This window comes from Myotis yumanensis, unplaced genomic scaffold, assembly GCF_028538775.1.
Source record: "Myotis yumanensis isolate MYYU_CA2020_CCGP unplaced genomic scaffold, mMyoYum1.0.hap1 SCAF_5, whole genome shotgun sequence".
Taxonomy (NCBI): domain Eukaryota; kingdom Metazoa; phylum Chordata; class Mammalia; order Chiroptera; family Vespertilionidae; genus Myotis; species Myotis yumanensis.
This window is the reverse complement of record NW_027223756.1, coordinates 60,460,539-60,488,054: the sequence shown is the minus strand read 5'-3', so window position 1 is coordinate 60,488,054 and position 27,516 is coordinate 60,460,539. Positions and strand designations below refer to the sequence as shown.

Below are 27,516 nucleotides of genomic sequence, written 5' to 3'. Positions count from 1 at the left end.
TTCACCCTCCGGCCAAGCTCCCGCTCTCGCGCGTCGCGAGCACGCGGGAGGCTGCCGCTGGTCTAGGGCTTCAACGCCAACGCGGGCGAAAAAAGAGCAGGTCGCAGTTCCCCCGGACGTTTTAGAGCGACGTACTCGCCCCGCCCCTTCCGGTCGGGTCCGCCCCGGCTTCTCCGGACCCCACGTGTGTTCTGCCTGGATCCCCTGTGTGAGCTGAGGCGCCGCCGTCGGTGAGGCCGCCCGACGTGGAGTGCGGAGGTCCCCGGGGCGCGAGGACGTCACCATGGTGGGCCCCTCCCGCTCCTTGAACCCGTTTGGCTCCCGATCGGGGAGGCAGGGGGAGGTCTGGGGAAGCTGGGAGAGAGGAGCACGCGAAGTGATTGTCCCAGGGGGTGCCCCGAGATTGGACGCCGGGAGGAGGGTCCCAGCCAGGCGTCCGGACCTTGAAGCTCTGCTCCCAAGTTCCCAAGTCCTCGCAGGCGCCCTGCCCCTTCTCGCCTCCCTCCTGCTTAAGTTCTTCCCCGTCGCGGAAAATCCGCAGCTGCACGTGTTCTCGCTATTGCTATTCGGCCAAACTCGTAAACACGCTGCTTGCATGCCCTGTGCCGCTCCTCCTGCCCGTGTGGGCTGCGTGGGCTCCGCCGCCTCCTCCTCGGTCTCCAGGCACCGCCCTCCAGGGCCCCACTCTCGCCCCAAGTCCTGCCTCCACGCCCCCCGTTCCCGCTCAGGCACTGAAACGTGTTTTCATTAAAAACTGAGATGGGAAAGCGTATTTATGTAAAGCCCACTGAAGTGTAAAGACGAGCGGTATAAGGAACGCGTGTTTATCCCTTATCCGGTTTAAGACGTAAAACAACGTAGCTTTTGCAAGCCTCTGTGTGCCCCTTGATTAGCCATCAGGAGCCCTTCAGAGGTCAGCAGTATCCGAATTCTGTTTGTAATTCCCTTGCTTGCCTTTATGGTTACCACTTACGTTTGCATCCCCAAACTGTTTCTTGTTTCTTGCTTTTTTCACTTATAATTATGCTCTTGAGAATCATTCTTAAATAGGAACATGTTTTATAACAACTAGTGTTTAATAAAAACAGCATCATAAAAACTTGGGATACTCTGGCTACAACGTACGTCTTTTTCCTCTTCCACGGATCCTTTGTTTTTTGTTGTGGGGCTGTTTCTGTCTTTCATGTCTACAGTCTTTTGGCTTTAGATTATAGTCATGTTTGTGTACATTCGGTTTTTGTTTCTCACTATGCTTGTGCTATTTCCAGCCTCTTACAATTTCCTTTTATAGCCTTTCCTTTTCAGAATGGAACATTAAAACACTAATAATGGGATTGGAGGTGAGTGATTGGGGTTGATTGGCATTCGCCTGCCGTCCTTGTCCATGAGAACTTCACTTTTGTCAGGCTGGATAGTAGGAGTGTATTGCCTTGTTGTAAGAGTCAAAAGAGGGGCATATGAGTCTGTTCTCTTTGGCACATTTCCCGCCCTTTCGTTTTTCTGGTATATCTCCTGTGACTCTGCTACATCCTTTCTTGTACTTAAACTCAGCTTGGAACTGGGAGTTTTCCATCCACACCTCTAAGCTTCTTTCAGTGCAGCTCAGAATGTGGGCTATGGCATCCCAGAGGACTGAGTTTGGCACCTGTATCTTTACTAAATGATGATCTTGGCGAACTTACTACACCCCTCTTAGTGGTCATGCCTATTAAATTGGGGAAACCATAGTGCCTACCTCAGAGAATTGTGTAAACCAATTATCCCGATGTCTGGTATTTAGTAAATGTTAGTTGTAATTAACTTTCGTAACAGTAGTCAATAGTAACAGTACAGTTTGTAGTTGTCCACTTTTGTTTTTTGTTCATTTATTTTTGTTTATTGTGAGTCTTTCCTAGAGCTTCACAAGTTCATATAAAAATTTAACTAACATGACTGTTCAAATTCATCCCATGTAACACTTTTTATTCTGCATTTAAAAAAAGGTTCTAGTGCTTTTAAGTTTCGTGTGTGCTTGGCTAAGCCCATTATTTGAGTTTAAATGTGCTTATCTACTTGGCTAGATTATAAACCATTAAAACATATGCCACTGTCCTCCCTTGATTACTGTGGGCATTAACTATAATTGACTACCTAAATATTCCTTAATGACAAGAATTGTGTGCTGTTGGTTTCACACCTACAAATGGTGAGCTATAACAGCAAATCAGCTTAAACATCTTGGGTGTTTTTTTTTAATTTGCTTGTTTGCTGTATTGAGATGTAATTGACATGTAACATTGTATAAGTTTAAGATATACATCGCGATTTGTTGAATATATTGTGAAATTGTTGCCACAGTAAGCTTAGGTAACAATCCCCCACTTCACATGTTACCTTTTCCCCCCTGTTGTGAGTACTTTTAAGATTAACTTTCTTAGTAACTTTCAAGTATATACTATAATATTTTTAATTGTAGTCACATGCTGTGCCTTAAATCCCAGAACATAATCATCTTATAACTGGAAGTTTGCCACCTATGCATTTCTCCCCTCCACCCCCCACCTCATTCCTGACAACCACCTTTCTACCCCCAGTTTCTCTTTGTTATTTTTTATTTTAATAGGAATATGTGAAGCTTATTGCCCCGGAAATACCTCTCTGTTGCTGTTTTTTGAGTAAACTATGTTTTCTTCTGTAACTCTCAATTCTGAATTCAAAGAATAGTTTAGAATTTTCCCCACTAAAGATTGTGGGGAAAAGATACTTTCAGTACAAGTTTTCTGACTAGAATACTTCTGGGCCAGAAACTTTTTGAAGTACGATGTAGTCAGTTATTCAGAACAATCTATTAGTTATGCCTATGAAAAGAAATTTTATTTTTGCTATCTCTTTGAAAGTTAAATTTGGTATTTTTTAAAACATAAAATGTTAATCTTCCATTGAAAGTGCACTTTTAACTCCCCTAGTTTTGTTATCTCTTTATGTTCTGTATTATTCATGAATCATCAGACTCTCTACTAAATTCATTTGGAGAACCCCTGACCAATAGAGACTAATTGCTTTTTACTTAAGTCTATATTGAATAGACTGCTTAATAGATTAACATTTTATTGACAGGGTTTTACTTCAGTTTCCTTGTTGAAGCTTTTTTCTTTTTTATTGTGATATACTGAAAAATAGGAAAATGTTTTGAAATTTAGTGTTATTTCTGTGCCTTATTAAATATACATCCCCTGCCTTGAGGCAACCTTTTTATGAATAAGTTATTATAAGGAATCATAAAGCACAGTTGAGTCAGAATACATGTTCAGTTTCTTTGTACTAAGTCTCGAAGGTTCTTTACCTGAGATCTTCTAACACTCTGAGGACATTTTCATACTCTAAGGGTATCAAAGTATTTCTTGTTCTAAATAAATTTTTTAAATCTTTAAAGAAAAATTTTTATGGACTTAACTGTAGTTGTTAAGTTTTTGCAGCTTCAGATAGCATCTTTTTTTTCTTTTTGTGACTTTCATTTTATTTGTTAGGATATGAAACAAAGATATCTTTTTAAAGAGCATATCTTTGCTTTATTTTGTTGTTGTTTTGGTTTTTGGTCTTGAATTAGTTGATCTCTCTGGGTAACAAGCTATTCCAAAATTTAATGGCTTAATACAATAGCATTTATTATCTCACAGTTTCTGTGGGTCAGGGATCAGGCATGTTTTACCATGTCCTTGCCTCTAGGTTTCTTACAAGGTTGTCTTCAAGGTACAATTTGAGGCTTTAATTTAACGGGTGGAGAATGTCTGGCCCAAGGGCCGTATAAGGCCTGTGAAATCATTTGGTCTGGCCCTGCCAAGGCATTAGGGGTGAGTTAATTAAATGTTTGACCAAATATAGGAGGCTAATTTTTAAGTTGATAATTTTGTATGGCCTACAAATGATTTAAATATCCAAATGGCCCTTGGCAGAAAAAGGTTCCCCATCCCTGGTTAACCCCAAGTAACAACTGGGGAGGATCCACTTCCCAGCTCATTCACGTGGTTCTTGGTACATTCAGTGCCTCTTGGACTACCTGACAGGGCCTCAGTTCTTCACTAGTTATTGGCTGGAAGCTTCTAGGTAGTTGTCACATAGGCCTCTCCATAGGACAGCTCACGACATGATAGCTGGTTTCCATCAGAGTAAGTCAAGAGAGTAGGCAAGACAGAAGTCAAAGTCCTTTCTTTCAAAACCTAACCTCAGGGTTGAAATCTCATCGCTTATGCCAAATATTGTTTACTAAAAGTGAGTCGCTAGGACTCCACTCAAAGGAAGAGGATTAGACATGAGCATGAATATCAGGAGGTGGGATTCATTGGGGACCATCTTAGAGGCAACCTACCATGAGTTCTGAAAGTTTTTACTTGATACATATTTGCTAGGTAAACTTAATGCAAAAATTTTTTTTATCACACCTTCCTCTCTTCCCTGCTCCTCATCTCCACAGGAGCAGAGGCACACAAAAGAATCCACATACTGTTTATGATGGTTTTACTCTTCCCTTATACCTGTAACCAATTTCCAGTGCCATTTTGTGTTGCAGACCTGGAGCTATCTTTTCTGGTCAGGTTATCAAGAAGCACGCAACAAGTCTTTGTGGAATATTTTAGTAAATATTTGTTGAAGGAATGGGTACATGTGTGAATGAGGAATTGGTGGTCCTTTTAATTAATTCTGTCTGGAGAGTTTTACAAAGGAAGTTACTGTGAGCTGCGTCTTATCAAAGGACAAAGAAAAGTATTTTGTAGGCAGAGGTGACAGGTACAGTCTCAAGAACTTACAGAACAGTAAGAATGTTTAGTAAGAATGGGATGGTGGATATTCTGAAGGAAGAGAGAGAATGCTGGAGAAGTAGGTTGGGAGTAGATTGTTTTCCATGTTCAGGACTTGGACCTAACTGTCAGCTAGTAGAGTGAGTGAGTGTAGAAGAGTAAGCTCTTGTGACTTCCATGTAAAAAGGACTGGCAGTGAGAACCTAAAGGCCATCCTAGTCATGAAAGGTCATGAAGCTGAATTAAAGCAATGGTAATATTTTGAAGAGAGTATTTTAGAAACATTTGACCTTTTTGAATATTAGGTATGTTAGAGACTGCTAGCTGTTTCCTAATAGACTCTTCTATAGCAATTTATATTTTCTGAGAATAAAGATTATATTTATTACTCTGTCTCATACAACTCTGATTAAATTTTGGTCAGTGGTATGCAAGCAGAAGACTGCAACTTCCCAGATCTTGCTCTTAAAGGAAAGGGGTATGCCTTTTGATTTTCTTTTCTCCTTCTCACTGGCTGCAGTTTAGACTTGGTGTTAAGTCATCTTGAACTGTAGGGTGTCCCAAAAAAATGTATATACACTTTAACAGCTGATAGCTGTTAAACACTGCCTTTACATTACTCAAAGTGTGTGTATACATTGATTTGGACATGCTGTATATGTATTTATAGGAAGTTATAGCCTAAGGTTATTAGATAATAAAATGGAAGTAGCCTGGATATCTGAGGGCTTTGTGGAGCAGAGCCTCTAGCTTCTACTTTTTACATGAGAGAACTTTATCTGGGTTAAGCCATTGTTATTTTGGGTGTCTATTATAGGAAGCCAAACCTAATTTCTAAATAATAAATAGGTGTAATAGGATACAGAGTTATGTAGGAATAGACTTACTATTAGAAATGTCTAGGTCAGGGGTCCTCAAACTTTTAAAACAGGGGGCCAGTTCACTGTCCCTCAGACCGTTGGAGGGCTGGACTATAGTTTAAAAAAAAAACTATGAACAAATTCCTATGCACACTGCACATATCTTATTTTGAAGTAGAAAAACAAAACGGGAACAAATACAATATTTGTATTTGCATGTGGCCCGCGGGCTGTAGTTTGAGGACCCCTGGTCTAGGTTTAGAGAACTGAATGAATTATGACCTAGGTACCTGGCATAAGGCTTGAATGGGAAGATAATTGTTTCCTTTGGGGGTGTGCTAATTTTGAGATGGCTCCTATTATTTCCTCTGTTCCTATTTTCCTATGTGCCCAAATTTGATTTTGTTTGATTCACTGCCCAATCTGTTCCATGTGCATCCTCTCCAGTAAAGCTCCTATTAATATCTTATGTTCTTTCTGCCCCCTTAACTTTCTTAACTGTAACACAAATTTCCAGTTGTAAGACCCTTCACTCTCAGCATTCACTGTACCTACTTTGAAGAGGGAACAGCTGAAGAGCTGGCTTTATTGACCCTGTTTGTTTCTTTAATTTTTTTACATCATGGAGAATAGTTCTGAATATATCATTTCTCTTATGACCATGGAAACAGACTGTTTGAATTATTTAAAAGATCTGGCTTATCTTCTGAATCCTGATGTAGTGTTTCAGGCTCAAAGTATTTCTGTTATGTTATTATTTTTAACATTTATTTCTGAAGAAAAATTTTTGACATAAATTAGTTATATATCTGACTATCATATGTTTTCCTACCTTTTAGCCTAAAGCACTAAAGGGAAAAGGTGTAGGACGAGAAAAAAAAGTCATCCATCCATATAGTAGAAAAGCAGCTCAAATTACGAGGGAGGCCCACAAACAAGAAAAAAAGGAAAAGTAAGTGTCTTTTTATTATTTGTATTGTGCTTTGGTGAAAAACCCATTTAAACATTTCTTCCTCATTAGTATTCTTCCTTTAAAAATTATATTAGCCCTGACTAGTGTGTTAAGTGGTTAGAGTGTTTGCCCGAGCACCAAGGGTCATGGTTTGATTCCCTGTCAAGGGCAGGTATCTGGGTTGTAGACTCTATCCCTGGCCCCAGGGTGTGTGCGAGAGGCAACCAGTCTATGTGTCTCTCTCACATCAATGTTTCTCTTTTTTTCTCTCCCTCCCTCCCTCCTTTTCTTTTACTCTCTCTAAAAATATCCTCAGGTGAGGATTTACTAAATAAATAAATAAATAAGAGATATGTTATGGGTTGGAGAGTGAGGACATGAATATGAAGAGGTAAGAATCAGTGGGGACCATTTTAAGATATTACCACCTTTTGTTATTCTCTGCCTACCAAAGACACTTGGTTTTCTAAGTAACAAAGGTAGTCAGGCAGCTTGGAATATCCATACTTTTTTCACAGAACCCAGGATTCTTTGTACCACTTCCTAAGGCAGTGATGGTGAACCTTTTGAGCTTGGCGTGTCAGCATTTTGAAAAACCCTAACTTAACTCTGGTGCCGTGTCACATATAGAAATTTTTTGATATTTGCAACCATAGTAAAACAAAGACTTATATTTTTGATATTTATTTTATATATTTAAATGCCATTTAACAAAGAAAAATCAACCAAAAAAATGAGTTCGCCATCACTGTCCTAAGGCTTCTTTTTAGGGAGAAGTAGAGGGGGCAGGGATCTGGGAGGACATCTGTTAGGATGCAGTGCCTTTGTCCAGTGATAGAGAATACAGAACCAGATCTGCTGGGTTGATCAGATTGACTCTTACTGATGGCCTCTGAATACTTAAAGATGTTGCAAGAGTGAATAGCAACAGAGTTAAGAGTTCAAACATGTTCTCATCTTCAGTATTTGAATGCTCTAATTTAGAACTATGTGAAATACTGCTTCTGTTCATACTAAAAGAAACTGGTATGGTTTGAAGACCAGCACATTTCAAGTAATGCTTAATTTACAATAGTAGCAAATGGCTATTCTATATCATGATTTTAGTTTTATTTTAGGACTAGAGGCCCGGTGCACAAAAATTTGTGCACTGGGGGGGGGGGCACCCTGTCCCTCAGCCCGGCCTGCGCCCATTTGCAGTCCAGGACCCCTTGGGGGATGTCCACCAGTTGACTTAGGCCCACTCCCCGGGGGATAAGGCCTAAGCTTGCAGTCAGACATCCTTCTGGCAGCCAGGGAGCCCTTGGGGGATGTCCGACTAAAGGCTTAGGCTCCCAAGGGATTGAGCCTAAACTGTTAGTTGGACATTCTTAGTACTGTCACGGAGGTGGGAGAGGCTCCTGCCACTACCTCTGCACTGGCCAGCCATAAGCCAGCTTCTGGCTGAGTGGCATGCCCCATATGGAAGTGCGCTGACCACCAGGGGGCAGCTCCTGCATTGAGCATCTGCCCCCTGGTGGCAGTGCGCATCATAGCAATGGGCCATTCTGCCGTTCAGTCAATTTGCATATTAGCCTTTTATTATTATTACTAGAAGCCTATTGCAGGAGGATTCCTGCAAGAATAGGGCCTCCTCGGGCTGATCGCGCCGCCAAGCCCCTCCGCCCAGGGCCGCAGACGGGGGTCCCGCCCGTCCAGGGCCGCACACAGGGGTCCCGGCTGGGGACGGGGCTTAGGCGGTGCGTTCACTCCACCAAGCCCCTCCGCCCAGGGCCGCACACGGGAGTCCCGGCTGGGGGGGGGGGGGGTCTTAGGCGGCACACGGGGGCCCGGATGGTGGCTCGCGCTGGCCCGCCCTGCCTGCAGTATGCAAATTAGCTGCCATCTTTGTTGGCGGTTAATTTGCATATCACACTGATTAGCCAATGGGAGGTGTAGCGAAGGTACGGTCAATTACCATGTTTGTCTATTATTAGATTAGATATAGGATATCCCTATTTCCCCCTTTTGCCCACTCTACCCAGCTCTTGCCCCCCACTTCTCTCTGGCCATCACCATACTGTAGTCTGTGTCCATGGGTTGTGCATATATTTTCTTTGGCTAATGCCTTCTTTAAATTCACTTATTTACATTTTTATTTTCAGATAAGTGCTTATAATTGCACTATTATATATTTTCTTTTCTTTTTTTTTTTTAATATATTTTATTGATTTTTTACAGAGAGGAAGGGAGAAAGATAGAGAGTTAGAAACATCGATGAGAGAGAAACATCGATCAGCCGCCTCCTGCACATCTCCCACTGGGGATGTGCCCACAACCCAGGTACATGCCCTTGACCAGAATCGAACCCGGGACCCTTGAGTCCGCAGGCCGACGCTCTATCCACTGAGCCAAACCGGTTTCGGCTATCTATTTTCTATTATATCATTTAGAATTAAGATATTTTTTAATTGAACCCTTGTAAATTTTAGCACAATTTAATAAATTATGCTAGAAACAATTAGGAGATTTTTCATGTAATGCATACACATTTCAATTAATATTTTATTAATTTTTAATTTTGTAATATTTTAATTTGAAATAATCTCATACATGTAAAAAAAACTATAAAATACTACAGCATATTATATATACCCTTCACCCAATTTCTTAGGTGTTACTAATTTAAACATAACCATTATACAACTAACAAAATTTGGAATAAGTTTTTCTTATAATCTCTTTAATGTTACTTAATACATTTACTTTGTTTTTGTTAATTTTCACCCAAGGATATTTTTCCATTGAATTTTAGAGAGAGTGAAGGGAAAGGGAGAGACACATTGATTGGTTGCCTCCTGCACATGCTCAGATAGGGACTGGGGATCAAGCCAGCAACTGAGGTACATGCCCTTGACTGGAATCGAACCTGGGACCCTTCAGTCCATGGGCTAAGGCTCTATCCACTGAGCAAAACAGGCTGCAGCTTAATTCATTTACTTTTAATCTATATGTGTCTTTATATTTAAAGTGGGTTTTGTTTTTGATTCACCCTCATAATCTGTCTTTTAATTGGTGCATTTATGCCACTAACTTTCAGAGTGCTTACTGATAGAGATACTGCCATATCAGGCGGCTTCTGGGGATTCTGGGGCTGGCCAGCGGCCTGGACTGAATCCGGTCCCGGGTGGCAGGCAGGCGGCTTCTGGGGTTGCACACGGGGGCCGGCCTGCGGCCCGGGACAGGATTCGGGTCCCGGGCGGCAGGCAGGCGGCCTCTGGGGCTGTACACGTGGCCTGGATGGCGGCTCCCGCTGGCGGCTCATGCTGTCCCGCCCTGCCTGCAGTATGCAAATTAGCCGCCATCTATGTTGGTAGTTAATTTGCATATCGCACTGATTAGCCAATGGGAGGCATAGTGAAGGTATGGTCAATTACCATGTTTGTCTATTATTAGATAGGTTTTCCCAGCATAGCAACATTTCATTATGTACTGTCATGTCTTGTCCCACAGGGTATGTAGTAAGGAACTCTAGACACTAAATGAAAATGACTTAGTATGAAAGGGTAACAAAGGGAAATTAAATATAATGGGTAAGAATCTAGGAAACAACTACTTTTGAGAATTAATCTCATATCTCTCTACTTTTCTTTATCCCAACTCATTCTCTTCAGGTTCAGGCCGTCATTGAGTTCATTCAGCCTGACCACTCACTAGATTCTTCCCTCCAGGCTTGTTTAAAAGGAATGAATTCTTCTCAAAGCCATTCTCTACCCAGTTTTGAAGCATCTTTTTTTTTTTTTTAAGTCAACTTTGAGGTATAAATAACATACAATAAAACAGACATATTTTAAGTGTACCGGTCTGGGGTTTTGATAATAAACTGATGTAATCCCATGGGCAGTGTATAGTGTATTTTCATCTTCCCAAAAGATTCCCTATGCTTCTTCCCAGTCAATCTTCACTCCAGCCTCAGGCAACCACTGATTTGCTCTTTATTTTGATAGATGAGATTTGTCTTCCTTAATGTTTCATATAAATGGAATCATATTGTAGGTAATATTGTGTGCCAGCTTTTTTCACTTAGCATAATGTTTGTGAAATTTATCCATTTTATTTCACATATTAGTTGTCTTTCTCTTTTATTACTGAATAGTATTCCATTGTATGGCTATGCAGTTTGTTTATCCATTCACCAGTTGATGGTCATTTGGATTGTTGAAAGTTTTTGGCTGTCATCAGGGTCTGCAAAATAAGGGCCCAACACTGGTTTTTATATAAAAAAGTTTTAGTGGAAAGTAGCTCTGCCCATTCCTCTTGCATTGTCTGTTTCTGCTTTTAGGCTACAATGGCGGAGGCAAGTAGTTGCCACATGGTCCGCAGAGCCTAACATCTTACTATCTGGCCACTTAAAAAAATATTTGCCAGCCCCTATTATCATAAATCTGCCATTAACATTCATGTGGACATATATTTTCATTTTTCTTTTAGTTCCTAGAATTGGAATTGATGTATGTTTAAGAATATAAGAAATTAAGTTTATAAGAATTGTTGGTCATATGATTGGTGTAATGTTTAAGTATGTAAGAAATTGTCTTATCCAAAATGATTGTACCACTTTAGATTTTAATCACCAGTGTGTGTGTTACATTTGCTCCATATCCTCTCAAAAAGTGTATTATCAGTTTTTTTTAAATTTATTCAGTATAAGTAGTATTTCAGTGTGGTTTAATTTGCACACTTAGTAATTTTGATGGCTAGCAATGTTAAGTATCTTATGTGTTTATTGGTCATTTGTATACCTTTGATTTGATGAAAAAAAATCTGTTGAAATCTTTTGTGCTTTTTTTAGTATTGGGTTGTCCCATTAAGTAGGAAGAACTGTTTGTATATTCTGAATGCAAATCCTTTGTTAATTATTTATCTTGTGAATATTTTCTCCCATTCTATGCTTAAAATTTTTTTTATAAAAGAGGTTTTATTTTATTATCCACTTTTCCAGTTGTTTAAAGTAGGAGAGTAAATCTGGTCAGCTTTGTTAGGACAGGGACAGTATTCTTAGTGGATGGCAAACACTAGCTATACAAAGCTCTCTTCTGGGTGACTTAGTATTTAGAATATAAACAAAAGGAGATACATACTATCTAAACTGTTTCTGAGAATAAATGAGTTCTTCGTTATAATTTTTTTCAAATTTATGAACAGTAAACATTCTGTTTTGTTCTTGTTGAAGTTTAAAAGTGACAGTAATGTATTTTGGTTTTGGTGGCAGAACTCAGTCTTCTAGAAGGTATTAATTACATCATCACTCTTTTGTGCACAGTATTCTACAAAACCCACCTCAACATTCATAATCTAGTCAAGCTCTCATCTCTATTGCATAAAACTTATTGTTTTATACATATCCTCTAGTCATTGAAAAGCTAAGAAAATTTTTCTACTGACCTTTCATTCCAGTGATTTAAAAAAATGCATGATGTTCAGTGCTTCCTTATTAACAAAATTAATTTCATGTGTATGAAAGAATGATCTTTGAATTAAAGTTCTTTAGGCAGTTTTTCTTTTTGTTGTTTTGACAGATTTTAAAAACATGCTTTGAAAATTCTCTAACATACTTATGCACCTTTTCTTCCAAGGTTGAAGAATGAAAAGGCATTGCGGCTCAATCTTATTGGTAAGTGGACTTATTTGACATTTTTGCTAGAGTATAGTGAAATTCTGCCCTATACCTATTTTTCTTTTGACTTTCCTAGTGAAATACTATTTTTATCTAAGTGAATTTTCTTTACCAGGCTTGATTAAAACAGTACAAAATAAAATCAATTGTTAAACTCTTAGAACATCTATAATAATAAAAACGTAATATGCTAATTAGACCGGAAGTCCTTCTGGACGACCTTCCAGATGAAGCCACAGCGGCGCAGGCTGAGCCCCTTGCACGAATTTCGTGCATCAGGCCTCTAGTTGTTAATAATATCTAACGTTGTTTTTCAAAAATTGTTTGGTTTATAATCACCTACCTATGTACCTGTCTACCTGTTTGCTTTTGTCTATCTGTCTGTCTGTCTATCTATCTATCTATGGCTGAAGTTTAATTCTAGCTCCTTAATCATTAGAATTATGGCCTAAGTATTTTGGAAACAGCATATGTAATGTTCCCAAATATTCAGTTTATATCTCAGTATCATAATCTCTTTTTGGGGTGAGAGGTGTCAAATTTACTGTTAGTAAATTTTTACTGATAAGCCTGAAATTTCAAAATAGTGACTATTAGGCTTTATTACTAAAATTAGAGGTATTTGAACCCTTACTAAACACTTCATAAGGTAATGGAGTAGTATTTCTAAGTGGGTTATCAGTCTCTGGGGTAGGCCATTTCTTCATCTCTAATTTTGAGAAATCACTGTGCAAGTGACCCTGATGGTCTGATTTACTCATAAGAACGAGGTCCATTAGCTCTTTGTATCTGCCAGATCTTGTACACTTAATGTATTTACTAATTTTGAGGCCTTGAACACGTTACTTAACCGTTCTCATTTGTAAGTGGGAATAATAATAGTACTAATTATAGGATTATGAAGCTCTTGCCTTAGTGCTTGCTGCTTATAAAATGTTCTGCAGATACCATTTTCATTATTAATCTGATGTTTTCATTTTATTTGAGACAAGTTCTACCCTTTGCTTTTTAAATACTTAGAACTTCATGTTCTGTTAAAGTATTCTTGTTGAAAATTTTTTGCATCCTTATTGGATAAGAAATATATACAGAGAAGCATCCCTCTCGCTCCTGTTTCTTCCCCAAATTAAAATGTGACAATTTAATTTCTTACGATTGGTTTAATTAGCTTTGAGCCCACACAAGGTTTTATATTTAGTGTGGAAACAAAATTTGATTTATAAACACGTTGATGTTGAAAATTAAAATGAATATTTCTTTACTTAAATGATGACCATGGTGTTTATCTTGGTACTTTTTGTTATAGGTGAAAAACTGCAGTGGTTTCAAAATCATCTGGATCCCAAAAAAGGAGGGTATTCAAAGAAAGATGCTTGTGAATTAATTGAAAGGTAAACACTGGGCATGTTATGAGAAAAGGGTCAGAAAAAGGAATTTTTCACTCTGGTTCTTCAAGAGAGAGTTGTGTTCTGGATTTATAGAAGAGCAAATGGGCTTTATAATCAAAGAGCCTTTGGATTTATATCCTAGCCTCTTCACTTTAGCAGGCTGTAACTGTTCTGTACCTCACAGTGGTAGTTAATTCAATTTCTTGGGGTCAGTAAAGGCTTCTTGGGTATATATCATCTGAAGCGACAGCTGAAGGGTAGGGGTCAGAGGCTCTTCAATCTGAGGGCAGATTGAAGAGCCTCTGGCAGAGACAAATATCTAAAAGGCCTACAGGTGAGAGTGCCATATATAGAGATCTGGCAGACTTCTGATATGACTGAAATAACAGGTTCAAGGAGGTAATTGTGACAGGTATGATAAGTGACAACCAACTCATGAAAGACCTCAGATATCATTATAAGAGTTTGGACTTTATCAAAGGACATTCAGAACCATGGGAGGCTTTTACAGCAAGCTCTGGTGATGACCGATCATGTTTAAACTTTAGAAAGGTCACAGTAGTGAGAATGAGGACAATGGCCTGAGAGACCTGGCATTAGCCAGGAAACCGTTGAGAGGCTGATGAAACAAATACTCCAGGCAAGAGATGGTGGTAGTCTCTGCTTGCTTAGTAGCAGTGTGGTGAAGGGAAGGGAAGAGAAGGTTTCCAGAGATATAAAAAAGGGAGAAGTCTCAATCTTTAGTGAAAACAGATGTGGCATAAAAGGGGGAAAGGAATGAAGGAGGACACTTATTCCTTATTTGGGCAGTCGGATGAATGGTCGTACTGTTTCTTGAGATAGGGAGCCAAAGAGATGGAGTAGGCTTGGTGGGGATGGGTGGGGTCAGGGAGGAGGACAAGTTCAGTTTTGATGCGTTAAGCTTCTACAGGACTTTCAAATAAAGATGTTCAGGACGTGGTTGAAAATGAGCATCTGAAGTTTAATAGATACTTTAATAGCAGGCGGTGATTTGGTTGCAAAAATATTGAGAATGGTTGAGTTATCCAGGGAAGGTCTGAGGTCTAAGGACTTGAACTCAGAGGAATATAAAGATTTAGACAGGCAAAGGCTGGGAATTATGTTTTCAATGAAATAGCATAAGCCAAAATGCAGACTTTGTAACTCGGATCATTTTCTTATTTTTCAGGTATTTAAATCGATTCAGCAGTGAGCTGGAGCAGATTGAATTACATAACAGCATCAAAGACAGGCAGGGAAGGCGGCACTGTTCCCGGGAGACAGTCATCAAACAGACGATGGAGCGGGAGCGACAGCAGTATGAAGGCTATGGCCTCGGTGTGTTCACTGCCATGCTCCTTTTTCTTTCTAACATACATAGCAATATCAGATTTGTAGTGCACTTCAAAGGTTTATTATTCTATTTAGTTTGATTTTCTTCCTTTGATTTCCTTTCTTTTGTGAGTATATGGAATCATTTTTAATTCTTTCTTTTTTTTTTCTACACTCCCCAAAACTGTCCATTGTGACAGTGACATTTCTTTCTACTGTGAAAGTAGTTTTTCCTCGCCTCTGGCACATACCTGTTTGCTTTGTTATAGAGTTACTACCTGCCCATCTCCAACTACATCTAAGTTTCTTTAGAAGGTGGTACTGTGTCCTTGTCGTCTTTGTAATTCTTGTAGAACCAAGCAGTGGTTGTTGCAGTCATTCTTGAGAAATATAGAAATCCACTATTCATTCTGGGCATGATAGCACTTCTTACCATTCCTAAGGACAAGTATGTCATTAGTTTACCAACACTGTCTGAAGAAAAGCACTTAAAAGGAGAAGGTACTTAAGGCTTACAAAGCCCACAGACCCGTGGTCGGCAAACTGCGGCTCGCAAGCCACATGCGGCTCTTTGGCCCCTTGAGTGTGGCTCTTCCTAAGCCTCGGGAGTACCCTAATTAAGTTAATAACAATGTACCTACCTATATAGTTTAAGTTTAAAAAATTTGGCTCGCAAAAGAAATTTCAGTCGCTGTACTGTTGATATTTGGCTCTGTTGACTAATGAGTTTGCCGACCACTGCCACAGACAGATGACAACCCAAAGCCTGCCTATAGCCTGCAAATGGTATTGATTGGCTTATTAATTCTTAGTATAAAAAAAAAACCTGGTGATTTCTCATGAAAAATATAGATTTCTGGCTTGCCATTTCCAGCGTCACTACTTGCGCTTTGAGGCCGTTATTAAGTAAAATAAGGGAACACAAGCACTGGGATGCCACAACAGGAGATCTGATAACCAAGACGGCTACTAAGTGGCCGACAGCAGGTTGGTTGAGACACTGAACAAAGGGATGGTTCACGTCCCAGTCGGCACAGAGGGAGGCATTGTGAGATGATTTCATCAAGCTGCTCAGAATGGCTCACAATTAAAAACTTAGGAATTGTTTTATTTCTGGAATTTTCTATTTCATAACTTTAAATTGCAGTTAACCTCAGGTGACTGAAACTTTGGAAAGTGAAATTGCAGATAAGGGAGGATTACTGTAGATTTGTTTTCTTTTACAGATTCTATGCTAGAATTTATTATTTAATAGCGTTCTTAAATCATCTTAAGCTAAGCCTTTTACTTTTGCAAAACACTTTCATGTAGCATAACAGTGTTTTGGAGTTTTGTTTTGCTTTAGATGATCTTGTTGTCTGTCAATTATTATTTGTTGCATCTGATACAATAAATGAGAAAACTATAAAATGTTGTAATTTAGAAAACATTACCTAATGGATATGAATTATGTTCTTTCCCAGAGATTCCAGATATTCTAAATGCAGGTAATCTGAAAACTTTTAGGTGAGTTTGTCACTTTTATTGTTCCCTGAACAGCATGTCAAATACATGAGACATAAAATTTCTTCTTTTCAGTGTAGACATCAGAGCTGACAAAGTCAGGTGTTTTTTTTTAACCTTTTCTCTTTTATCAGACAAAGTAGAATTTTCCAAGTTGTGTTTATTTGAAACACCAGATATACACTGAAATGCTAGTGACATGAGACTTTTATTTCCTTTTCAAAACATTTTAAAATGCTTTACTGTAGTACTTAAAAGAACCTGATCTCGCTATTCCTCACCAATTCTTTTTTTTTTTTTAAAGAAATAAAAACAACTGATTTAATGGCTCAGAGTCACATCCCACACTGTTTGCAGGATCCTCTGTTGGAGAAGTTGGTTAATGGAAAGTGATAACACGGGAAGGCTGAGTCTCCTGAACCAGGTGGTCCGTGGTCTCTAACAGCACTCTGACCAGCCAGACCCCTGAGTAGGATTTCAGTTTTTTCCAACTTGGCTTCTTTGTCTTGAAAAAATGATTCCTATTAACCTTTTTGATATTAGATCACGTTGATGGGTCTAAAATTTTACATTAATTGAAATTAGATAAATTAAGTCCAGTCATATTCTTTGATACCTTTAAGCTCATTTTATAGTTTTATACTTCTGAATTCATAGAAAAATACTTGGTATTTAGTACTTACAAAATATTGTCTCTAATAAAGTTCACCGATCATATTTAAGAAGTACTTTACTTTTTAGCTCATGTATATGTATTTATAATTTAGATACATAGAGTTTAAGATTCTTTTTATACCTTCATTACTTTATTTGCCTGTAATATTGATTAATTAGATATATAAATGTGCTCTTTATTTTAAAACAAGTATGTTCTGTCTCTCTGAAAGAAAGCCAGAAAAGAGAAGAATTTAGCATAGACTATTTTTAGTATTGCTGGAATTCAGTTCTCAAAACAATCTTCACATTGCCCCTCAAGTAAATAAAATGTAGGATTGTCACAGTAAATGCTGAAATTGAAAAACTCAGTTTTCTATTATAACCATAAAAGTTGTTTGATGACTGAAACTTATTTGTGACTTACCACTGTGTGTGAAAAAAACTTTTCTGACCATGTATTTTGGAGAGTTGCCAGGTATGTTACAGTTCCTACTTGTGAGATTCTTGATACCATAGAGCCCTATTGACCGAAGTGTTCTGGTTAGAGAGAGTAAAAGAATGGAACAGAGCCTCCTTGTAATTTTTGTGTAACATTTTCCTGTATTGCTTTGGGAGTTTTGAATATATGGGATTCTCTCTAATGCATTTATATTGTTTCTCTCTAGTGCTTTTGAATCTGCTGTAAATTTACAAATTTTGTTCTGCTCCTTTCAGAGTTTTGAATATTGACTTTTTCTTGCTTCCCACCTCACAGCCTGCCAACCATGTATACTCTTTCTTTTGCGTAGGGAATGGGATTTTGATCTGAAGAAATTGCCAAACATTAAAATGAGAAAAATGTGTGCTAACGATGCAGTTCCCAAGAAACACAAGAAGAAAACTACTACACCTGTGGACAAAGATTTAGGGGAGCTACAGCTACATGAGGAATCAAGTGACTCAGATGAGGAAATGACTGCAGTGGCCTAATTGTTCTTTACTTGAGTTGAAAATAGGTAATTTGAGAACCTCAAGTTACATTTGAATTGATTATGTTAAAGAATTGTCTAGATACAAGAATTTGCTATTTAGCTCATCTTACAAGATGAGAATACCATTTGCAGCTTAAAAAAACAATGTTTTGATTTTTATTTAAAAATGAATGTTGCTTTTTATTTACATTAAATTGCTAAAATAGATACAGTGACATAAAATAAAATAGTGACCTTTAAGATCGATTTTATTTTACTATCTGGGGCAGGAAGGAGCATTATGAATAAGGACAAAAATGTTTTAGTTCTTTTCCTCATGTTTACTTAGGATCACCTAATCTCACATTTGGGGGCAATGACAGCAACCTGTTTCCTAAAAGGGTCCTGTGTGTACTTCTTCAGCAGTGATGATAACAAAATTGCCTTTCACTAATGTTCCTCTTAAACATTAAATCTAAATATAACATGGAATGCCTATACACTGATGGACTATATATTATTTTTATTTATTATCTTTGAGTCAGAGCTAAATGGTAAGAAAAAAAAAATGCAGTGACTATTCTTAGGTTGATCTCTCACACATAATCTGCTATCTTTTGATAAAGGGAATAGATTTTTTCAGGTTAGCTCTTTTTGTTTGTATATTTTCTACTTTCTCATTGTGAAAAGTGATAGATTTTATTTGTGGAAACCTAAAGATTAGAGAACCAATTTTTTCAATTGTGTTATTTTTTCTTCTAAGAGGTAGGTTAAATGACAACTAGTATAACTCAGTATTTCAAGTGTCATGAATATTATGGAAGTAGTAGGTTGTTCTTTGCAGAACTTTGCTTGCAAGTATCCTTTAGTCTATTTCTGAAGGATGAAATGCAAGTATATTGGAGTCTTTTCAAGAAAAAGGAATAAAACATTAATGCCATATGAGGTTAACTAGGTATCAACTAAATTATATTAACAGTTTATTAAAAATGTTATGGATTTTTTACTTTTGAAAATTAAAAATAAAATTTATTTTCATAATTTCACTTCTAATTATTTCATTTGCAGTGATGTAACTGCTGCTAACTTGCCTTTGCTTTAGTGATCTGTGTGAAAGTATGGGTTATGGTTACATAAGAAGGTCTCTATCTCTAATCATTAGAAAATTTCCTTGTTTGGAGGATTTATATTTAGTCTCAAACAGCTAAGAAAACTGAGTCATAAATTACAGTAAAGAGAATAGTAAGTGTGCTATGTGGTCTGATATTTAAAAAGCCATGCTGTCAGGTGAGTAACTTGTGTAAGTGACATATTATTCTTCCCCTCAAGCATTTGTTTCTAGTTTTCCCTATGATACCAAAGCAAAAAAAATGTAACAAGACACAGTGCTTGGAACTAGAACAGATAAATATTTGTTGAATGATTGACTTTATCATCTAGAACCACACTTGCCATGTCACTTCTTACTGGACCAAAGTAGCCTAAGACATACTTTCTTTGGAGTAATGCTTTTAAGTGATATACTTAATCTTTATCTATGGAACATGTTCTTTCTGCAGTAATAACTTGTGCTCCCTTATCTAGACTCCTTTTAGATCCGTAGTCTGTCTTTGTATGATGGCTTCTGTAGTCCATGGCCATGGAACAGAGACAGAGTAACTCACTTTGTTAGCACTTCTGTATAAACTAGGGCCTATCAAAGTTTTTTTTTTTTTCTTTTTTGGTAAGAGCCAGATAGTAAATATTTTAGGTATTACAGGCCAGGTGTGCTTTCTGTTGTATAATTGTGTGTGTGTGTGTGTGTGTGTGTGTGTGTGTGTGTGTTTTGCCACCCTTTAAAAATGTAAAAACCATTCTTAGTTCAATGCCGTTCACAAACAGGCTGCAGGATGGATTTGGCCTGCTTGCCATTGTTTGCCAACTGCTAAATCAGTGAGCTGAACTTCCATGGACATAGGCCAGTGATACACTTCCAAGCTCAGAGCAACTAACTCTGACATCCGTGGTCTCTTTTCCTAATATCCTAGTCACTTCCTTGCCTTTCCAACTGAAGTGTTTTTCTAGTTTTCTAGCCTCAAATACAAGCTTTTTCTACTCATATCCCTTGTACTTCAGGGGCAGAGGTTGGATAGGTGTCCTCTTTGCTCTACTGCCACGTTCAGGTAATTTCTCCCTTAGTTCCTTGCAGTTCTGTTATTTTTTTCCCCTTTCCTTACTGTCTTACCCCCCAGAAGGACCTTCTGTTAATTCCTTGAGGATTTTAGCTCTTGGCTCAGTTTTCTTCTCTCCTATTTCAATAATTTTAGTGATCCCAGTAGCCTTGTGAATAGCAGATCTCACACTGTGTTCTTGAAGTTTCTCAGTCTTTTTCTCTCTCCCTTCAGAGGCCTTTAGGTGGTCACACCCACCCAGATGCTTAGCACCTGAAGTTTCTATAAACTTGACTTTGAGCATTTCATTCTCCATTCTCTGTCTCCCATCCCTCTCCATTGCTGAAGTTCCTAGTGGCTTCCTTGCATGTGCTCTCAATTCCTGCCTGACTGCACAGTGTTCCTCTTTCAACACCCAAACCAAGTAAGGCTCACTTAACTGTCCCCTTCTACCTGCTCCCAGGCAGCTCAGCCTTGCTGGAGACTATCAGACAGACCATTTTCCCATTTTTGTTTCCAAATCTCAAGTGGATTCTCAACACTGTTTAGCAATTCCACTGGGTTTCCCCTAAGAAGCTCATTTTTCAACTCTGAGGTAATTTCTTTTTACTGCTCTTTCATGCTTCCTAGTTTGACTTTAATACTACCTTCCCCAATGTTCAGCTGTTAACTTTTTATACATAATTGAGAAAACAGAAACTTATTTTCTTTCGATTTAATGGGTGTAGTAGCTTTTCTCCTTTCAAAGGCCAATCCTTCCTCTCCTGTTCTGGATCCCACTCCCTATTGCCTTCTCAGGAACCTTGATTCTCCCCAAGTTTTTCACCTCATTTCTCAAGCCAAAAAAAAAAAAAAATGGATATAAATCATCATTGATTCTTCTCTTTCTTCCCTGCCCTCCCCCAGTCTAATGTAATTAGTGGGTATTTCTGGTTTCTTATTTCCAAAAAGAATGTTAAATCAGCCCATGTCAAGCGATCTCCGCTGGTCACCCTCCCCTGGGCCACCATGCCTTTGGCTGTACTGTACGCACTGGCTTCCTGGCGCCTTCAGGCCACCATTCTTGCTCCACTTAACCCATTCTCCAGACCTGCGCATTTTAAGAATGTCCACTAAGATATGCTGCTCATTTGTTCAATGTTGTCGCAGTATCATTCCATCACATTTTTAATGGTGTGTTTGTTTCTTTGTTGAATGATTTTGTTTCTAACCACTTTTTAAAAAGACTTTACTTTTATAGAGCAGTTTCAAGTTTACATCAAAATGGAGAGAAAGGTAAAAGAGATCTTCCATATAGCCCCTGCCCTCACACACGTGTAGCCTCCCCCATTATCGACATCCCCCACCAGAATGGTACACCTGTAATAATTGACAAGCCTACAATGACATCCATCACATTTTGAATGAAATTCAGGTTGGGAGCGCAGCCAAAGAGTCCTGCAATGATTCCTGACTGCCTCTCCAACCTCAGCTTGTTTCCACTAGCCCTTCAGACACATTGGCCTTCTGTCCATTCCTAAAATACCCAAGCTGTTTCCTACAGTGGGACAGCTCTCTGCTGGCATCCTGATGACCATGAGTGTGGCCACTTAGGCCAGGTTTGATCACAGCCAACCTGAGCTTTAGAAGAATGCCCTGTGATCTTCCTGGAACACGATAGGAGACTAGGAGACGCTTGTGAGAAACTGTCATCGGCCCCTTCACCTTTGCCTCCCTATCTTACTGGGATGACCTGTGGCCCAGTTTGTCATTGCCTCCTGGGTTGTGATGAGGTAGCAGTGTTTCCACCTGTCATCTCTTCTGGGTGTAGCTGCAGGCCATAACATTGCTCAGCTGCATGTGGAATCAGCATCTCAGTAACAGTGGGCCCCAGCCCATGCATTCCGTCATCCTGTCATCTGGCCCTTTTCTTTTTGTGCCTTTGCTTGGGGCAAGACTCAGACAGCTGGCTCCATAGCTTGGGTTTCTTTTGCTATCTAGGTAATGAACTGTCTGACACTAACAAGGGCTTGTGGTTTCTTTACTGGCTGAACCTTGCTTGACATTTTCCAGTCAGGACTTGGGCACTTGCTGTTTTCTCTGCCTGTGTTGTCATCTTTAAAGCAGGGTTTGAAAGTTTGTATAATTATTTCTGTTGTTTTCCCCCGTTAGTGCATGTTTATCAGACTCTACAATGTCATGGGTTAGTCAGTCTATGTTGGCCTTAAAATAATTTTAAATATGTTCACACTCAGATTAAAAACCCAGACCATTGAAAAATCTGAATAACTCCCTCGTTTGAATGTTGCAGATACAAATCAGCAGAAATTCTGGTAAGTTAAAAAAAAAGCTATGGAAACCACAAAAAAGGTACGAGTCACTTGTTTAATATACAAAGTCTTTCACAGATAATTATATTCTTTTCCTTAATTTGTCTTAATACACATTATTCACAAAACAGTAAAGTGTTAATGCAAGAGAATTAGGTAAAACCAAAAAAGTACAAATGCTCAACCTCAAAAATTGCACACAGTCAAAATAATTGTTTCTTGTTTGTTTTAATGCAAAATCCAATCTCAAAGTGGGCTTTCATCAGATATGAGGAAACAGCCCAAAATAACAGGATGTCCTTTCAACTGTATTGATATGTAAAATAGCACCTTTGGGCTGATTTAAGGAAAGAAAAAAGGTTTTCATCTTTCTTAAAGTGTGAGTCCTACACCATTATTACATAACAACTACAATAATGATGATAATGAGTTTTAATAGCTCCACTTTGTTCCAAAATGTTCATTGGCAAGGCAAGGCTAGGTAAACTGTATCAGGCAGATGGGACAGTCTTCCCCATCTCACCCTAGTGACAGTGATAATAATGTCACTGCACTGATGAGCTAATTTCCCAACCAAAGACTCCCTGTTTGAGGAGGACCCAAGGACCTTTTGCACAAGATAAATGTAACTATGGGGCCATCTCTCTGGGACTAAAATCACATGTACTAGCAGCTCAGAGTGAAGATTTAATCCTGGGGCATTCAGTATATATACCTATCTTCTTTCAATTCTCCATTGCTCACTCAGGTTGATGGGATCATTTCTGTTTTTGTTTTTCTTTTCTATTTTGGTTTGTGTTTGTACTTAAGCTTCATGGCCCTTTGCACTTCAGTTTTAAAAAGATACTTGCATCTTAATTCTTCATAATTTAATCTTTGATCCTATATAATAAAAGTGGCAGTTCTTTAAAAGAAATTAACAGCATAAAGCTATGTGATGTATGGGATGGATAATACCACAGATTCATGATTATAAGAATCCAAAGTTCTGAACAGAACTGTCAGCTCATTCTTCAATGTCAGTCCTTTGTTTCAATTCCATTTTATTTCTTCCATGAACGGGGAAACGTGCTTTGGAAAAATCGTCATCCTGGAGAGCAGCTCTTCTCTTTGAAGGGTATGTCCAGTCCACATAGGTCCTGTTACAAAGCCAAATCCTTCGAAAGGGCAAATGCACCATTGCCACACAGAACATAAGAAAATAATCCACATAGTTATTTAGATTGAACCATAAACAGCCATTGCAGAAAAAGTTTTAAAAAGATTTAAATTCAGGAGTTCAGGGTTCAAAACGGTGAGAATAGCAGAATAAACCTGCTAGGGAGCTCTATTATTTTCTCATTTCAAAAAAAGTCAAAGCCTGTACAAGTTCATGTTGAGAATTTAGGTATGGTTTTAAGATAATACCCTATCATCTTTTGTCATTCACACAGTAATGCTCACCTTCACTTTTCATCCCAGAAATGTGTTCTTAGTGTTGAGGGAAGCCCTTAATACATGAGGCCTTATTTTAGCCAGTCACCTGCCACTGTGAAATGAGCTATGCACTGATCTATTTTGCCTAGGTCTGCACAGTATATAAACAGTATTTGTGGTGCTAACAATCCTTTTCTTTCCAGAGCAAACAAAAGAGAAATCATTTCTTTGTTTGCTGGTGGCTAGATTTTTCCACCCAGGAATATTTGTAAACAGCATGTTGCCATCTCTAAACCATAGGAAACATGGATTAGTAAAAAGCTTAGGGAAATTAACAGTTCAGTTGAATCAAGGTTAATCCCTTGGGTGGAGGGGGGCATGGAGTTTAGTTTGTTTAAGGTCCTTATTTTTTATTACTAGTACACAGTTTATGTCCTTACTTGTACAGAAGTTTTGGTTCAGGTTAATTACCTCAACTTTGTTTTCTCATTGCCTTTATTCCACATCCCTATAATACATTTTAAGAAAGATGAGTTTCAAACCTTTTGTTTCCTGCCTGAATGAGAATATTTTTCTCATGTATGTACATGGATACACAAACACACAGGGTAGACATTGTTTCCCTTTATTTCTAGGAATCGGGACTGTTGGACTCAGTGTCAGCCACTACTAATAGTCATCTTTCTCATTAAAAGGTTATTTCTTTCTCCTTTTTCCTATGATAATCAGTGAAGAACAAGCACACGGATAATTACAAAGTGCGTCAATGTGATACCCGGATTTGTGCAATGCGATACCCATGCTTTGGTTCTTATGGCCATCACGGTTGCCTTTTCACAATAATAAATATGACAGCTAACAAAAATAAATCACCTCTTTAAAATGTAAGACATCTTTTTTGACAGGCCACTATATCTATAATCATTAGTCTAGCTCACTGCAACATCATTCACACCAGTTTTACATGAATATGCAAAGAACACAATAATCAACTGAACTGTCAAACCTAAACAACTTAATTTATTACTTATCACAGAATCTGTTGAATGTTTTTGCTTCCCAGCTGAGCAAGGGAAATACTGTCAGCTTTTAAAAATAGAGTCGAAATGCTTAACTATTCATCTGTCAAGTTGACACATTGTATGGATTTTTTTTTTTTTAAAAAAAAGCCTTACACATTTGACTTAATAACAAAATATTTAATTGTTATTTTCCCCTTCAGAAGTGCTTCATCATAGCAAACAAGTTTCTTTCAGAACCTTGCCCCAGGCAGATGGCTGTATCTTTCTATACTTTGGTTTTTTCATCCTTTAGTGAATTCGTCTAACTTTTCAACCAGCCTATTTAATTTGATTTATTTAGTGCTTTGTAAAATTATTAACATTTGTGAGACTTTGAGTGAAAGAGTGAATTAAGCTGCTGTTTTAAAGTATTCAACTGTTGAATGAATCAGAGGCTCTGTCTCCAAGTTTAGGGCTGTGCTAAGCCAATATAATTAATTCAAATTGAGATATGCTGTAAGGATAAAGCACAAACTGAATTTCAAAGACTTGGTTCATAAAAAGATGTAATCTACCTCAGTAATTTTTTATTGAGATTAGGGAGAGAAACATCGATTTGTTGTTCAATTATTTATGCATTCATTGGTTGATTCTTGTATGTGCCCTGACCAGGGATCAAACCTGTGGGACCATGCTCTAACCAGCTGAGCTACCCAGTCAGAGTCAATAATTTTTAATATTGATAACATGTTGAAATGACTTGAATACATAGGGTCAAATAAAAGACATTCTCAAAATTAATTTTACTTATTTTCTTTTAAAAGCTTCCAATGGGGCTGCTAGAAAAATTTAAATATACATAGGTAGCCTGCATTTGTAGCTCACATTACACTTCTGCTACACTACACTGTTTTAGAGGGTCCAGATAAAATATGGAACCTGAGACTTGATTTCAACTTATGTGGATATTTAATAGCCAAATAATCCCCCCCCCCAAAAAAAATCAATGAAAATCTTTTGTTCACCATTTAAATAGAATTCCAAGTTAACATCTTCAAATACATACTGTGTCTTTTAAAATCATGCATCTGTCAAAACAACTGGACTGCACTAACCATCAAATTCTGTTCTCCGTCAAAGTGTGAATATCAAAGATGCATCCTCCGAGTGTGCTTCTGATGTGCCTGAGGGGCAATGCGGACAATTTCAAGCTTAAAACCAACTATAATTGCTATTTCCAGACGAGATAGTTAACATCACGAGGCCTTAGAAGAAATACACATTGCAATTCAAGTCTGTGTTCTTAAACTTTCCCCTGCTACTGTGAAGACTTGTGTGCCCATTTGGTCTGATGATGAACATTGCCTGAAAGTATTCCTTGTTCCGGCGACTTTTAATCCTTTCAGAGACGACTCTTCAGCAAACTTGTCACGTTTCCGTATCACTTCAGACTCTTTCATGGGGTCTTGTCATTTGGTGTCTTCTCCTCCTTTCCTTTCTAAGCCAAATAAGGGAAACGAGTCAGTGAGAGAAAGGGGAGAAGATACAGAAAGTGAGTAATTCAGGATCATCTCTGTCATTTGTTGTGGCCGAGAGTTAGAAAGATCTTCTTTGAAGGAACTCCCACCTGTTGCATCAGTCACACCGGCATCACTTCCGGAGGGCTGTCTTCTGCGGAGGGCAGGGAGGGCAGGGAATTTGGACCCGTTTGTGACACAGGCACCACGACCGAATCCTTGGTGTCCGTGTTTACGTTACACGAGAAGCTCTTCTCCTGCTTTTTGGCAGTGTCTGGGCAGTTCTGCACAAAGATTACACGGTTGTAGGCCTTCAACCTGCGCCACAACTGGATGTAGGCTTTACACTGTACATACATGAAGACGAGACCTCCTGTGAAGCCGATGGCCACCACAACCAGTTTTGTCCAGAATGGCCATTCTAGGACACCTTGAAGCAAAAAGAGAGAGAATGTTATCAATGTATTTGGTAATCTTTCTCCATGACCCCTTCAAAAGATCATGCCTGCCTGCTGTGGCTCAGTGGTTGAGCGTGGACCCATAAACCAGGCGGTCGTGGTTGGATTCCCCATCAGGGCACATGCCCAAGTTGCTGGCTCCATCCCCAGTAAGGGGCATGCAGGAGGCAGCTGATCAATGATTCTCTCATCATTGATGTTTCCTCCTCTCCCTCTCCCTTCCTCTCTCGGAAATCAATAAAAACATTTAAAAATAATTGTGGGTAAGGAATTGATCGCTATATAAATGTTAAATTTTGTGGATAAGAATTATAACCTGAATTGCTTAATTGCTTTCAAATATTCTAAAGATGTTAACATTGTATGTGAAGAAATTCTCTTTCCTACCACTGTAATGATCTCTCATATTTTTCCACCTATTATCAAGTGATCAGATACTACATTAGACTTTTGATATGTACTTTGACATTTATTCCTTGTAGCTAAATCTTTAAGGAGGACAGTGAACATAGTGAAAGAATCAGAATTTAAAATCCTCTTTAACAAGGTAAAGTAATAGATGTATGAGATTGTACCTACAGGTCTGCCTCCC

General features: G+C 38.5%; 2 protein-coding genes across 4 annotated transcripts in view; one reads left to right on the top strand and one right to left on the bottom strand.

The window, feature by feature from the left end:
• Positions 1-155: 155 nt before the first annotated feature.
• Positions 156-27,516, top strand: TMA16 (translation machinery associated 16 homolog). 2 transcript variants are annotated; one of them, XR_011471557.1, is made up of 9 exons: positions 156-286; positions 6,475-6,587; positions 12,203-12,240; positions 13,550-13,634; positions 14,821-14,969; positions 16,427-16,469; positions 17,912-18,118; positions 22,514-22,572; positions 26,090-27,516. XR_011471557.1 is itself a non-coding variant. In XM_070415367.1 (7 exons), exons 1-7 carry the CDS (start codon positions 284-286, stop codon positions 18,090-18,092), a joined length of 612 nt encoding a protein of 203 aa, XP_070271468.1. In that variant the 5' UTR covers positions 156-283; the 3' UTR covers positions 18,093-19,108. The 2 variants fall into 2 exon arrangements, 1 of the variants encoding a protein (XP_070271468.1); XM_070415367.1 differs by lacking the exons at positions 22,514-22,572; positions 26,090-27,516 and having other exon boundaries at positions 17,912-19,108.
• MARCHF1 (membrane associated ring-CH-type finger 1) overlaps positions 22,742-27,516 on the bottom strand; it is a 367,501-nt gene continuing 362,726 nt past the window's right edge. For both annotated transcript variants that reach the window (XM_070415365.1, XM_070415366.1), the window contains exon 7: positions 22,742-26,896. In XM_070415365.1, the coding sequence (XP_070271466.1) occupies positions 26,589-26,896 (308 nt within the window). In that variant the 3' untranslated portion in view covers positions 22,742-26,588. The remainder of the gene's footprint in view (positions 26,897-27,516) is intronic.